The 15833-nt window shown below is 40.4% G+C and overlaps 1 protein-coding gene across 2 annotated transcripts in view; it reads right to left on the bottom strand.

Annotated features, from left to right (window-relative positions):
* LOC124615489 (nuclear pore complex protein Nup160 homolog) overlaps positions 1 to 15833 on the bottom strand; it is an 87973-nt gene that overhangs the window by 30923 nt on the left and 41217 nt on the right. For both annotated transcript variants that reach the window (XR_006979793.1, XM_047143430.1), the window contains exon 3: positions 3455 to 4822. Coding sequence is in view for 1 of the 2 variants with exons in the window: in XM_047143430.1 (XP_046999386.1) it covers positions 3455 to 4822 (1368 nt within the window). In the remaining variant the exon portion in view is untranslated. The remainder of the gene's footprint in view (positions 1 to 3454; positions 4823 to 15833) is intronic.

Here is a 15833-nt window from a genome sequence, read left to right as displayed (position 1 = left end):
TCATCAAAAATTTGCAATTCGCATTCGAAAGCCACTTCCTTTCGGCTGCTAATAGAGTAGATGTGCAAAATCAGCTTTCATTATACGTCCATTCCTTATCCCTCGATGTTGAAAATGGAGGTTACACCATGACACAAACACAAATTTGAATACAGTGAACAGCGTTGGTATTAGGGATCTTTGAACATGGCTCGCCTGCTTTGCAGATTAATACTGTGACCACTTAACCACGACGCCATAGTTGTTCCACACTGCTCTCAGTTGCTCTTGATGTGCTTGGACTGTCCACTGTTTCTATTGTCGTCCCCCCCCACCCCCACCCCCAACACACACACACACACACACACACACACACACACACACACAGACACAGAGGTCAAAACACCTTCCACCTGGTTTCATGCTTGATCTGTATTCAGTTTTTGACGGGCTGACCACTGAGCCCTTGTACCACTAAATCTGAGAGGGGTGCGATGGGAATTTCCTTGTCAGGTCCAAAGTCTATGGTTAAGTTCCTAGACTAAGTGGGGAGTGCTACAGGACTTACACAACTGCAACTGCACTGGTTGGGGAGTTTTTGAGTGTTATATACTTATCACAGATTTATTTCGTTTTCCCAACCTTTCGAATATTAAGATATAAATGACTGTTAACTAGGCTTGCTTCTGATATAGGTAGATGAACAATGGGTGGAATTGTTATACAGCTGATTTAATAATTGATCTGTCTGCAGAAATACCAGCAGGCCAACTTTTCAGCCTTTCACCATCTGGCCAAGGAACAGCAAAGAATTTCCCCCACTCCCCGCTTGGTAATGATACATTTGTTGGTTGGTTTAATGATTAAAAGGACCAGACTACAAGGTCTCAGTCCCTCCTACCTGAAACAGTCACGCCAACAAAACTACGCACCAAAGAAGAGCCTAGTGTGCCAAACCACATGAAAGAAAATCCTGAAATTTACTTACGCCCAACAAAAAGCCTAGAGAAATGAACACAGAAGAAGAAAAGGGAGGAAAGGAAGAAAGGCAGGCAAGGTGCCCCATCCAGGGAGCTGCCGAAAGCCCTCAAAAGCAGAAAGTGAACTGAGGGACCCCACACCACTTACCTGGGCGTATCCCACTCATCAATACCCAGGAAAGACTAGCAACATGGACAGGATGAATGAAGCACAGGGAAAGAAAGGAAGAACACCAAGTTAAACAGAACACACAAGAACAGAGAAGAAGAGCAAAAGAGAGGGTAGAACAAGCCGCTGTCCACTCAGGGCACTGGAGGCAACAGGACATCCTGCCAAACCCTCAATGGGCTGACGTGCCTTCCTTCAGAGAAAGTGGAAAAAACCCACTTCATGAATAAACTGTAGAACCAGGTCAGCTGCTAAGTCACTGTCTGCTTACACCAGGGGTAGCGAGTCATGAAGATTAAGTCCACAGCAGGGCACAGCAGGCCACAAGGAGGGGCCAGAAGTACTGAGCTTAGCATGGTTCAGGTGCAGAGCATCCACCTTGGTACCACCCACTTCGATTAAGGGCTCACCCCATGGGCGCCCCCAGCCGGGCCAAGGGCTGCATGGCACGGCCCCAAAAAAATGAGCAACCAGTAATAGGTATACACAAGGCAATGACAGCTCATATATCACAAGTGAGAGCCCTGTGTTGTCAGTGTGCTCAGCCAGATGGGCACATAACATCCCCACCAAATGGAGTGACTACATATGCTGGTGACCTAGCAGGAGATTGGGGAGGGGGGGGGGGGGGAGAGGAGGGAGGCAGCAGGGGGAGCTATGGTGGGGAAGGAAAGGGGGGGGGGGGAGAGGAACGTGTGCCAGAGATGCTAGGGAGGGAGTTTTTCACCAAATGCCTCACACTATGGAAACAGAATTTAGAAAGGGAGGTCATCCCCTATAGGGAAAAAAAAGGGGGGGGGGGTGAGTGAGTGGAAACATGGGATATGAGAACGAAAAGAAATATCAAAACCGAGAGAATAGCTGGGTCGTCATAAAGGGAAACACTGAGGGAGAAAGTGTGGAAGAGGGCAGGAGGAGGAGGAGTGATGATGGGAAGGAGTGAGCATGGGGAAGGGAAAACAGACCAAGAAAGAAAAAAGGCTGCAATAGCTTGGGGTCATGCATAAGAGCTGTGGGACCTCTGGGAGTTGGCCATGATAGAGAAATGAAGGTGGACAACTTGCTTCTGTTACATGTTGTGAATACTCCCACACCAGTACTGTATAGGAGGAACCAGTTCTTCACAGTGAATGATATGCATGTTCAATCTACAAGGTACGCAGCTTCAGTAGCTTATTCACAAACTACAACACTGAACTTCATGTGCTCTAGGATGTTACTTTCCCCAGCCTCCACAATTGCTTCACTGTCAATCATGCGATTGTGTCATCTGAAACGGGTAGCAGACCTTACAGATCTAGTCTCATCTTTTAAGAAATCTGTGATCGGCAGATGCTGCCTATGAGATGTCCACGGAAAACAGTAAATGTCACTGATGCTCCATCACCCTTACACCTCATGTGACCAACAACATGATAATTTTCATTCTGTATGATCTACTGCCTACTTTATGATTTGGATAATAAGTTTAAAAGTCATGGGCATGCAAATGTTTGCATGGTATTGTATTACTTTTTCCATTAGTGCACTGCTTTAGTATTTGATAACACATTAATGAACCAATCTACTGATGCAGGATACTTTGTGTAACCAGGAACACTCCATTCTAAACAAAACAAAACTTTTGACTTGGAAATTAGATATCATTACACATATACTATATTCTGCATTTACAGCTACTCACTCACTGTTATGTAAGTAACAAATTTCAGGTTGTCGCAATAAATCACAAAAAGAAAGAACATAAAATACTTTGAAATCAGTATTACAAAAAGAATGAACTATGAAATACAAAAGCCAGAATGATTACAATACCTTTCATCATGAAAAAAATATCTGATGTTTAGCTGCAGTGGGGCACTGAGTTAACTCAACGGCAACAGATGAAAATTTGTGCTGGACCAGGAGTCAAACCCAAACTTCTTGCTTTATGTGAGCGGTCAAACAGCCTCAGCTATCCAAGCGTGCCCAGTCCAACCAAAACCCCCAAAAGTCACTCACTACATAGCAGCACCTCCTATCGATTAATCCACTTGCTTGCAGCCTAACCACACTCTCTCAAGGGTTCACATACTGGTGTGCATCCACATTGAAATATTGTAATACCCCACTGCAGCTAAATGTTGGATATTTATTTCGGCATGTACTGAATACACCTGCTGACTGAGTCAATGGTGTTTATTCTTTTGGATTTGCATGTCTGAAAAAACAGACACCATCCGTACAGAACTCTACATCTGAGTTTACTGTTACAAAACACTACCAGCCTTAAGGAATAATTTCAATAGGAAGAATTAAAAAATAAAATAAAAGGAATGTGACAAACCTTGTGTAGCTGTGTGTCATCTTGTCCTTCATATTTTTCACACAAAGTTTCCAATAGGCCCCAAGCAAGATTTACTATATTGTGCTCACTGACCACAATGTTTGACACACCATTTTCATGTAACCACTGCCAAGCATAATCCAAGTCCTCAGTGGTGTAACGCCGCAATGTTGACAGTGAAATACAGGTCATGGTGAGTGCCTCAAATACTGACTGCATGGAGAGAGAAAAAGTATCACACAGTTCAAGTGCTAATTCATATAACCCAACACTAGTTAGCACTGCCACAAAGTCATTTACTCCCAAACCAGGCGCCATGTTGGAGTATTCTCTGGGACAGAATTTCATCAGTCTTATTTTTGCCATAACTACCTTATATTCCTTACGCACTTCATTAACAGTTAACAGCTGTACTTTATCTTTCCTTTCACATTTTAACATTTCCTCATCTTTCATCTCTTCCTCGACACCTTTTTCCAGTTCTTCTTCAAGTTCTCTCTCAAATTCCTCCATAACAGCTAGAGCTCTCCTGCACCTCTCCTCCTTGGTAAGCCTTTCTTTTACTTCTCCCACAATTTCCACATCTTTGTCATTTTCCTGTTCTTGTTGAGGCACCTCATTTACCTTCCTCTGCTGATCACACACATCTTCCTGCAGTTTCACCTCAATGGCATCATCTATAGTTTCTTCTTTCAATTCTTCATGTGACTCTTCGAGTTGTACTTCATGTTCCTGTTCTTCACCAAGTGCCTCTTCTAGTTCATCTAATTCTGTGTCCAATAATCCATTTCCCATTGGGACTTTTTCAATAGGCTTCACAACCCACGCCACATCTTCATCAAGAAGTGAGAGGATATTAATTGCAGCTAAATAGCAGTGACTTTGTGTTTCTATAGTTGAGAGAGTTCCATCTCCTTCACGTCCTAGGCGAAATCCTTGTTCATACATTACTTTGGCTGCATCCCATAGCTGTCCCCTTTTGATGAAGAAGGAATACATGAAGTTGTAGTATGGAGAATCCTGTAAATCCATAGTTCGTGCTCTTGATAAGAGAATACTCTCAAATTCTGAGTACATATCCTGGCAAGGAAACTCCAGAAGATAATCAAAATGATTTCTTTCTGTCAAAGTGACGATAGCTTGTCGCATACAATCATGACGACATACAGAAACTGGCATTTGTGGAAGTATATAAAATGCTTCAACATAATGTCCCAGTTTCATGTGTTGTAAAAATATTATAGACTGAAATGTACATATGTCTTCATTTGTTTTAGCTTTGCTAAGACCAATTGTAGCTAAGTTTATTACACTATCCCAATGCTTTTCCATCTCAAACTTCTTAATCAGATTTAAGTAGTACTGCACCTGTGGAAAAAAAGAACAGTAAGAAATTAGTATGTTCATTACAGAAAAAAGAAACTCCTAAACAAACCCTTCTCCCTACAGACACACTTTTGTGAGTCTACTCCTGCTAGTGTAAACAGAGTGTACAATCAAACAAAAGTATTACCATAGAGGCACAAGGTGCATATAATATGACATTATCAAGAAATAAAGGCAAAAGGAAGCATTTTACTTATCAGACAACGAACAGAATCAGAGGGCCCTTGCCAAGTGGATGTGATCATCTGATGTGTTATTAAGATCTGCAACCCATGTTGCTAATACGGAGTCTTATGATTGATTAAAAAATCTGTCTGTTCTTGTCACCCCAGGCTTAGGAGATCCCTCAATTTATTCAAGGACTTCCGGAATATAAAAGGGAGATAATTTGCCTTTTTTCCTTCTCCTTTGTGATAATAAGCATAAAAAATTTTTACACACTAATTATTACGTATTACTCGGTAGTTTCTGTGTAGACAAAACTTCAATGGTTTGTGTGTGAGTTTAAACCAGTGGTCCATTTTCGGAAAATTAAACTGGAATGCAGCTGGAGCTCCAGAGAGTGCAAGTTATTAACTGTTCTGCATCAACTGACAACCAACTCATCAGTACACTGCTCACTGTATAGTTAAGGCCAATTTTACAGAAGTTTTCACCATCCTTCAGATCCAGGTTTAGCAAGATGCATTCCCATTCTGCAAGATACAGCATATTCCACCATAGTAACCAACAGAGGTCACTAAGCTTATAGAAACAGACAAGCAGTGCGGACTAAATCCCTGTATAGGAAGCCTAACTTCAACAGATCTACTGCCCCTGTTGGCTAACTGAGCTCCTCAATAGACTCACCCATCAACATGTGTAGCTTACTGAAAAATACAACTTTCAGAACTAATCTTTCTTCCTCATGGAGGCAGTGGAATAGGCTGAGAAAGGTTACAAAGGAAGAGCAGGATGATAGGGACCTACACAATGAGAACATGACGTGAGACAAAGATCTTTGTCTCCTATCTTCCTAGGTCTGACAAGAGAACATTCTGAAGTGTCAATAAACAATCTTAATGAAACTTGGCATATGTGTGAAGAGGGATCAAAATAATCCAATACATATTTCTTTCTTTCTTTCTTTCTTGTGCCCAATATCACTTTTCAGAGTTAAAACACATCCTGAAAGGTAATATGGAATTTTAGGTTTGGAGGAAACATCTTCAAAACGATGAAATATAAAAAATGTTTCTCATATAAAATATGATACATAATTAACATTCTTAAAAATTGTATAATCAAATTTTGTAATAATTAGATGTTTTGCAAAATTTCCAACCACCATTAATTAATTCTGAAAAACGAACACTTTTGTTACAACATAAATTAAAGAATTTTTCAAGTTACATACACCCATATGCAATAAAGTTGGGTTTCTGAACTAGCATTTTTGGAAAATACACTGTACACAATGTGTTGTCAGTGTATTTTCAACATACATTGGAGACTCAATTATACGGACCTCAGCTTCGTGATTATCTGGATCATCACCCAAAAGCAAATATCTTTGGCACTATCCGCTCAAATAATCTCTGTCTCTATGTTTCACTATTGTTTGAGTTAGATGATGCAGGTTACATTATTGTTTGGGTTAGACAGTTGCCAATTGTTACACTGCTGCGCTGTTTCACATCTGTCCTTAAAAATGTCAAAGAGCAAGAGAGTGGTGTTACTGCTTAAAAATAAAATGGTATGAAAGGGTAGCTTAGTCATGGTGGTAAAGACGACAGTTTCAGATCATATTGAATGATGGTATTGTTGCAAATGTACTGCAGGCAAATGAACAGCAGGTAATGCAAAAAGATGAGACAGTAGAAAATGTAGATCCAGAAAATGATGTAGGACCATCTCATCATCTCATCTCATGTGGAAGCATTTCAAGCCCTGGAAACAGCTTTCAAATGCTTAAAAAAAAAAAAAAAAAAAAAAAAAAAAAAAAAAAAAAAAAAAAAAAAAAAAAAAAAAAAACCAGTGTGAATGTACTACAATTAACCTGAGTTTGTGGTGTAGCAGGAATGAATATAAAAAAATGTTTATGTCTACTAACAGTTGCCAAATATATTAAACAAAATTAAACTACAGAGACTGTCCTATGTGACTTCTGTTAAGTATTTCATTATTATATGGTTGCGGTATTTTAGTAATTTTAAGATGATACGTAAGTACATACGAAAATCTCTCTCTTAACTTATTGATGAACAATGATTTTTGATTGATTTTAATAAGTTTAATTTGTTTTTGTTGTTGCAAATAAACACCTGACATTATGTTCAAAAATGTGTTCAAATGTGTGAGAAATCTTATGGGACTTAACAGCTAAGGTCATCAGTCCCTAAGCTTACACACTACTTAACCTAAATTATCCTAAGGACAAACACACACACACCCATGCCCGAGGGAGGACTCGACCTCCACCGAGACCAGTCGCGCAGTCCATGACTGCAGCACCTAAGACTACTCGGCTAAATCCCTAACATTATGTATTAACCCTACAAGGATAACCATATGACAACACGCGCACCTAAAATATTGCCATACACAAGTGAAATCAAAACATTCATTACTATTCTAGTTATTTATTTTATTTCTGTTTGTTTCATGAGCTGCAGCCATTAGTGTACAATCAATTCTCTTTGTGAACACTAACTGATGTAGTGAAATATGCCTCATACAAATCATGACATTTTAAGGCTCACCAGTGGCAATTTGAAATCTTGCTGAATTTAGATTTATATTGTCTTCTCCATCATGTATATTACATGAAGAAATTTTGTTAATTTTATGCACATGGTGTTAAAAAACACTATGTTTTATGCAGCTCCTAACATGTTATCATTATTGCAATTATTTTATATCATAATAATGAGTTATTTATAATTTGCAATTATAAAATACACATATTTAAATGGTAAACAAAAAAAATCCATGAATGTAAAAAAAAAAAAAAAACATTTAAAATGTAAAACAAACATAGATAAAAGAAATAATTGGAATTATAATGACTCTTTCAATATTTTAATTTGGTATGTTGAAAATATTTTGGTAGCACATTGTGTATAGCATATTATCCAAAAATGGTATTTAAGAAATCGGCTTCAATACACAGGGATGTATGTGGCTTGAAAGCTTCATTAATTTATGTTGTAATAGAGTTTTTCATCTTTCAAAATTAATGAATGGTGGTGGGGTACTTTGCAAAATTGTAAATTTTTACACAGGCTGATTATACAGTTTTCAAGAATGTTAATTATATACCATCTTTTATAAGAGAAACATTTTTTATATAACATCGTTTTGAAGATATTCCCTCTAAACCTATAATGCCAAATTATCTTTCAGGATGTGTTTTACCCCTGAAAAGTGACACGGGGGTGGGGGAGGGGGGGGCGTGAGGGGGGTGGGGGGGCATTGCATTATTTTGGCCCATCTACGCACCTGCCAAGTTTCATCAAGATCGTTCATTGACACTTGGAAATGTTCCCTTGTAATTAATCATCAACGCAGTCATGTAGATGCAATATGTCTTTACTTCTGAAAAGCATTTGGCTCAGTACAACAACACTTTTTAATGGAAGTACGATCATATGGATATATAGCTAAATTTGGTATTGGACTGAGGATTTCCTGGTATGAAGGACACACCATGTTATCTTGGACGCAAAGTCATAGCAGATGTAGTAGTAACTTTGGGTGTGTCCTAGGGAAGTATGTTGGGACCCTCACTGTTTATGTTGAATATTAATGACCTTGCAGACAATATTAATACTAATGCTGAACTTTTGCAAATGAAGTAGCTATCTATAATGAAGCACTGTCTGGAAAAACAAATTGCACAAATATTCAGTCAAATTTTGATATGATTTCAAAAGTGGGGTAAATTGCATTAAATGTACAGTAATGTGAAACTGTATACTTGACTAAAAAAAAAGAGAAGAAGAAAAGCATAGTATATTATGACAACAACATTGGTCAACTCGCACAAACACTGCAGTATAACCATCCGTAGGGATATAAATTATTACACAGTCTCATGTCAAATGCAAAGCAAGTGGCAGATTTTGGTTCATTGGCAAGATGCTGTGGAAAATGCAGTAAAAGAAAAAAAAAAGTCCATCATGCGTCCAGCTTAATGTACTGGTGAAGTGCACAGGGCCTATACCAAATATAACAAACAGGGGATATCTAACATGTATAAAGAAGGGCAGCACATGTGAACACTGATTTGTTTGACCCATGGGAAATGAATCCAAAGACACAACAAAAACCCGTCAACTGACAACACTTAAAGTCATATCACTTATACTGTGAAAACCAACTTAGAGGGTTTCACAAACCATTATTAAGTGAGGACTCTAGAAACATATTACAGCCCCACCTGTACTGCTTTCATATAGACTACAAAGACAAGACTAATTAATGGGCCCACAAAGGCATTCTGGCAATCATTCTTACTGCACTTCATATGTGAATGGAATGGGAAAAAGCACTAATAACTAATGCCGTGGGAAGTACCCTTTGCTATGTGCTCCACAGTTGTTTGCTGAATAAAGATGAAGAAGTGATTAAAAGTACAGCATAATTTTGCATCTTCATAGTCCCTTTTATACACTGGTACAGGTTTATCGTGTGTCACCAGTTGAATAGCAGTAATATGCGAAAGAGGGAAAATTTTCATGACTCTTTACAGTAGATGTGTACACCTTCTGCGAGAAAGAGAGAGAGAGAGAGAGAGAGAGAGAGAGAGAGAGGGGGGGGGGGAGGGGGAGGGGGGGAGAGAGAGAGAGAGAGAGAGAGAGAGAGAGAGAGAGAGAGAGAGAGAGAGAGAGAGAGAGAGAGGGGGGGGGGGGGAGAGAGAGAGAGAGAGAGAGAGAGAGATGTGGTTATCCGTCAGTAAACAAAGTAATGCACACCCCTTTGCAACGCTTCAGCTACTTGGGCCATAGTTAGACTAAATACTTCAGAACAGATCCATACAGCATGGCAGATCATATTTGTAATGTCACTCTCACATTCCTGGATACTAATTCAACATTAAACAACAACCAGAAGGCTAATACAGCAACCAATTCATGTTAGTAAGTACCCACATTTACAGCTTTCTTTGGAGGCCAAATTTGTCATGGTTATTATGGTAAGTATAAATTGAAGGGAACAGTATGTTTCTGGGCTCTTTATTACAATGTGAGCCCTTGGAAGTTAGAGAGTAAGGCTACTCCTTTCCCCCGTACAATATCTCACAGCATATCTTTATGGAATGTACTGGGTGTTTTTGAGAAGCTTTTGCACTGATTAAACAAATATCCATGATTGACAGCTTGGCATTTCTTAAAATTCTCTCTCCCCCCTCCTGCCCCTCCCTTTATTCTTCTTCTTCTTCTTCCAACAAATATCAGTAAGACAACTGGCATGGCTGGTTGGTTGGTTGGTGAACAGGTACTCTGTCCAGCCAGGGACCAGGGAGGAGCTGGGGACCATCAAAGGCAGAAATTGTGATGAGCAGGACATCCCCCATCACTCACCAGAGGTTCCCCACCCGACAATATGCAGTAAACACTAGTAACATGGACAGGGCAAGAGAAGCACAGGAAAATAGAGGAAGAACACCAAGTCAGACAGGACACACAAGAAAGGGAAGAAGAGCAAAAGAACAGGTAGGGCAAGTACTGGGGCAGACTGCCAAGCCCCAATAGCCGCTGCTTGGTCAGGGCAGCAGAGGCAACAGGATGTCCTGCGAACTCTTAAATGGACCGACAAGATTGAGACACCCTCCCTTAGAGAGAGTGATAAAAACCTCTTTTACGAATAAACCGTAAAAACAGGTCAACTGCTGAGGCATCATCTGCTAACACGAGGGGTATCGAGTTAGGAAGTCCACTGCATGCTAATGGGCACCACAGTGACAATGGGGCAGATCCTCGTGACGGAGGAGATGAACATGACTCAGCCAAGTATGGCTGATATGGAGCAGGCAAAGGACAATGGAGCCCTTATGATAAGACTCACATGGAGGACCCCCACAAATTTGTGGTCTCCATTATCATCCGTAGTTTGTTCAGCAACATCAAACTACGCCATTTCGTACTCCAAATTCTTAGAACATGACAGCATAACACCGACTGAAGGTCCGGTGTCGGAATAACAATCTCAAGAGGCAGCTTGCTGGTAGCTAGCTTGGCCAACATGTCAGCGAATCATTCTCCAGGATCCCAACGTGACCTCGGGTCCAGACAAAAACTACCAAGCATCCACATCACTCGAGGGCAAAAAGGGAATTCTGGATAATCAGAAACAAGGGATGGCGAGGTTCATACAGGTCAAGACTCGTAAATTGCTCAAGCAGTCACTACGGATCACGGCAGACTCACTGATGTAGAAACGGATATGTTCAAGAGCACAAGAAGTGGCTACAAACTCTGCAGTGAAAACACTGCCAGCATTCAGGAAGGAGAGGGGTTCATTACATCCCGTACAAACATAAGAAAAGCCAGTGTGACCAGCAACCATTGAGCCATCAGTATGGACTACTTCTGAACACCCAAACACGCCAAGAATGGAGAATAATTGATGGCAGAGAGCCTCATGATAAGCAAAGTCTTTTGGACCTTGTAATAGGCAAAGACACAGCTGTGGACAGGGGATGCACCACAGAGGTGCAGGCCCAGAGAAGAGGTGGGAGAGGGGAAATCTGGAGTTCTGAAAAAAAGGGACTGTATGTGAATCTTAATCCCAGACCTGGGTCGTCATTTTGGGAAGCAGATCTCTGTATCTGGAAAGAGGAGATGGTGCTCCACAGAGCAGGGTATGCATAACACATAAGCAATCAGCTATTGTTGGTGCAGAACCTGCAGCGGTGGGACCCCTGACTCCACTAGGAGGCTGATCTCAGGGCTAGCCCAGAAGGTGTCAGATGCCCGCCATACCCCACAATGGGAAGATGATCCCGAGCCATATGTGAGACTCCCATAATCTAGATAGACTGGACCAATGCTTTGTAGAGCAGTAGCAGAGTAGAGCAGTCGGTGCACCTGTTGATATTGCTGAGGCACAGAAGAGCGTTGTGACTGAAAGGTCTGCTTTAGTCGATGAAGATGGGAAAGCCACGTCAACTGGGCATCAAAACACCAGTCCCAAAATAGCGATAGGAGTCCACCATATTGAGTGGTTTGCCATCAAGGTACAGATACGAATGTCGATGCACTGCACAGCAACAACAAAAATGAGCAACACAGGTATTGGCAGTCGAAAATTGGAAGCCACGACAGGGTGTATACGTGGACAAGGAAAAAAAATTCCCAGATTTCCTGGAAAAAATTAATTTTCTCCCATCTGAAAATACACCTTTTCCATGTTAAGTGGCAGTATACTTTCCCACGGAACTGTAAAAGTTATAAATCCTTTGAATGGCTATGGTTTTGTACACCGGCATTGAATTTCTCAGCACTATAGAAAACGAAACTCAGGAGGGGGCAAAAAAACCCGTTTTGGAAAGATCTTTGATGTGTACCAACATGTACACTGCATATTTTCGTACTACGAAAGTATAAATGCGCATTTCACCAAACACCACATGTTAATTTCCGAAGCATTGAAATCGAGATTGCGATGCACTTTTGTAAGCCAGTCACAGCTCATGTTACGTGATCTTGCCACCCGATGACAGCGGATATTCAGAGCATAGGACACGTGATGTAGTCAGCCAACAGGAACTTCGCTTTTAAGTGGCGCGAACACACAAATAGGAAAAGTTAATGGTTTAAATTAATATACACAGTGTTGCTACATGAAAAGCAAAGAAATGATAATTAAATCATGACCTTATGCTGTGGGAGGCATTGATATACAACATTGGGGACAATTGAAAATGTGTGCCCCGACCAGGACTCGAACCCAGGATCTCCTGCTTACATGGCAGATGCTCTATCCATATGAGCCACCGAAGGCACAGAGGACGCTCCCCGTGAGACCCACATTCCCAACATGTTCGAAATAACAGATACCATCTCCATATACATAGTCAGGGCTAACCAGCCACTGACCTCCTCCTCCTGTGCTGATGCACACACATTGCCCAAACTCTTACGGGACTCTGTCAGATTGTCTACCACGAGTAATGAGTGTAGTGGGAAGGGTCACTATGAATGTAGTGTGTGGACATCAAGTTCGGAATGTGGGTCTCACGACGAGCACGCAAGGCATAAATCCCTGCAGTCGTACTATCCTCTGTGCCATTGGTGGCTAAGATGGATAGAGCATCTGCCATGTAAGCAGGAGATCCAGGGTTTGAGTCCCGGTCGGGACACACATTTTCAACTGTCCCCGTTAATGTATATCAACGCCTGCTGACAGCGTAGGGTCTTGATTTACTTATCATTTCCTTCTATAGTGCTGCATGGTCACCAATGGTATCTGTTCTTTCGGACATGTCCGAAAGAACAGATACCATCTCCATTTATAATGAAAAGCAAAGTTTTCATGTATAATATTGGTCTCTTAAGATTTGTGGGGATGTAGAACCACTGGCTCATCCCACAATAATATTGCTACCCTACTGCAGTGAGAACAACTGTATCTTTACCAGATCAGTTCTCTGTAGTACATGCTCTATGCTACACGCATTGTGTATATGCTGCGAGGATAAAAGTATTCATAGTATGTGATGGGAGTGCGAGTTATTATTTATCATCGTAATTACTACACCGGCTCTCCACTGTCTGTAGATTAAGAAGCTCCAAGAGACGCTAAGCTTTCACACATAATGTTGATCTCTTTTGCAGGGCTCGAAATTCTTCTTAATAGCTTGTCCTCAAAGAGTTGATTTTTAAATGAGAGTCAAACGCTCTGTGATTTAAGAAATCAGTTTCAGTAGTTGCCAGAGAGAGCCGGATAACAGGCGTCATGGTTCTTGCACAGCTACGATGACGTAGGAAGCCCGTATGTTTGTACGTGTAAGACATTTAAAGATCTTACATTGTGCCATAAAAGAAACAAGACATCAGAGGATACTCCAAGAGCATTGGAATTTCGTGAACCATATTACAACGCATAATTCGGTTTATAGTGCACATTTGCATGTCCAGATTTCCAATGAAGTAAGCCTTGACCTGACATTAAGCTTTCAGTGCAAGTTTTCTTGGACTAATAGTACTGTATTATCTCATGTTTGTTCTTTATTATGGCATAATGCCATACATGCTAGAACACGAAAACGTGCACATGAAATGCAGCGAACAGTTGAAACTAGCCAGTAGCATGGAAATAAACACTTCGTTTCAAATAAATTGACTGCCTCATCAGAAAAGATTAATAAAAGCCAAATCTCCTTAGCAAACAGACAAAAATAACTTCATTGTTCTGAAAGACGATTAATGCTTGACTGTCAGGAATGTGCAAATAAAATAAGACCTGAAACTAATAATATTTTAGCCCTCCGTAATTATGTGAATGTATTTTAATTCACTCGAAACGGCAAAATCATGGGTCATGTGGAGACTACCCACCTCCCCACTACAACTCAGACTGCTCCGCGCATCTGCCCCGGATCTACGATATTTCTGAACCCCCGACCCAAGCGGTTGAGATAGAATGCCAAAAATTTTAAAAATCAACTTTTCAAAAATGTTCATATTGTAACGCACATCTTTCTGAACAAACTCATACATAAAACACACATGTTTGAGGAAATGTAAGACGTGATATTTGGCCTTCAGCATGCCAAAGTGCAGTGCCACGCCTCTTCACACAGCGTTCTTCTATTGCCTGTCACTGCATTTCGCTCTGTGGAATTCAAACATGTATATTTTGTAATGGATGTCATCAAACTATATTCATGACAATGGGAATTAAAATATCCTGTGGTGCCTCTCCTGCTCCCAGTCGGCCTGTCACTCTTAAAAAAGGAAAAGGAAATACAAATAGTACGCAAGACTGGTGTAATTTCTAGATCTGATTATGTCTATTTTGTCACTGTCTGCTAGATGAAACAAAATAAGCCTGTCTAATATTGCAACAGCTGTAACACACACCAAATAAATGAGACTATTTGGCACATTTTTATAGCCTGACAGAATGTAATTCACGAAGTACCAATATCAGATGCCTATTAGACATACTAATATCAAAAAGCTTTATGTTAGGAAATAGTTTCACATTTCATTCATAAGCTCCAGCTTCTCAGGCACAAGATTGAAAAACAGTAGTACAAAATTTTTGTGTAAATTTGGAATCGTCATATCCTTCCATAATTTGTGTGATGTCCCTGTTTCTTCTCTTTCCTCATTCCAATGAACAATTCTGTCACCACTAATTCTGTAACTATTCCTACCAGTGTTAAGACTCGTTCTCTGGTTAGCTTCACTCACCCTGCCACAATCAGCAGTTTAGTTATCCTGAATTTATTCTCTGCTTAGGCATTATTACATGTCCGTACAACATGTTTTACGCGCTACTCCCAGAATTGAACTTAAGTGGCTGCTAGCTGGGGACTGTACACTAGTTAAGTGTAGTGATCTGGCCAAAACTTTTCTGTCAAAATTTCATTTTCTTGGACACACCGAGTAGATAATGTGTAATCTTTCTTAACTGTTATTCCTGTTCGTCGTTTATTTGCACTCTGGTAGTCTTAAATCTACGGATTTCGCTAGTAATTATAACAAAGCTGATCATTCGTAAACCTCGTCAACCACATAACAAACAGTGATTGGCATTCGCCTGTTTGGCTTTATTCCACTCAGCTCGTATAGCCCTGTCCCGTTTTGCCTGCAGGAAAGTTTATTTCTAGATGCAACAGAGATTCCTCTGGCAGAAACATCACATACACTACGCATGCATTCAAAAATCCATTTATTATTCATTCAGAAATCAACTTGGAATACATTCAAAAATGTTAAGAAATCAACAGCGATACGTTTCAAAATCATATGAATAATCCATAGACCAACGCGCGCTGGAT

This window comes from Schistocerca americana, chromosome 5 (genome assembly GCF_021461395.2).
Source record: "Schistocerca americana isolate TAMUIC-IGC-003095 chromosome 5, iqSchAmer2.1, whole genome shotgun sequence".
NCBI lineage: Eukaryota > Metazoa > Arthropoda > Insecta > Orthoptera > Acrididae > Schistocerca > Schistocerca americana.
Note: the sequence above shows the minus strand (reverse complement) of the source record. Positions and strands in the feature narration are given on the sequence as shown.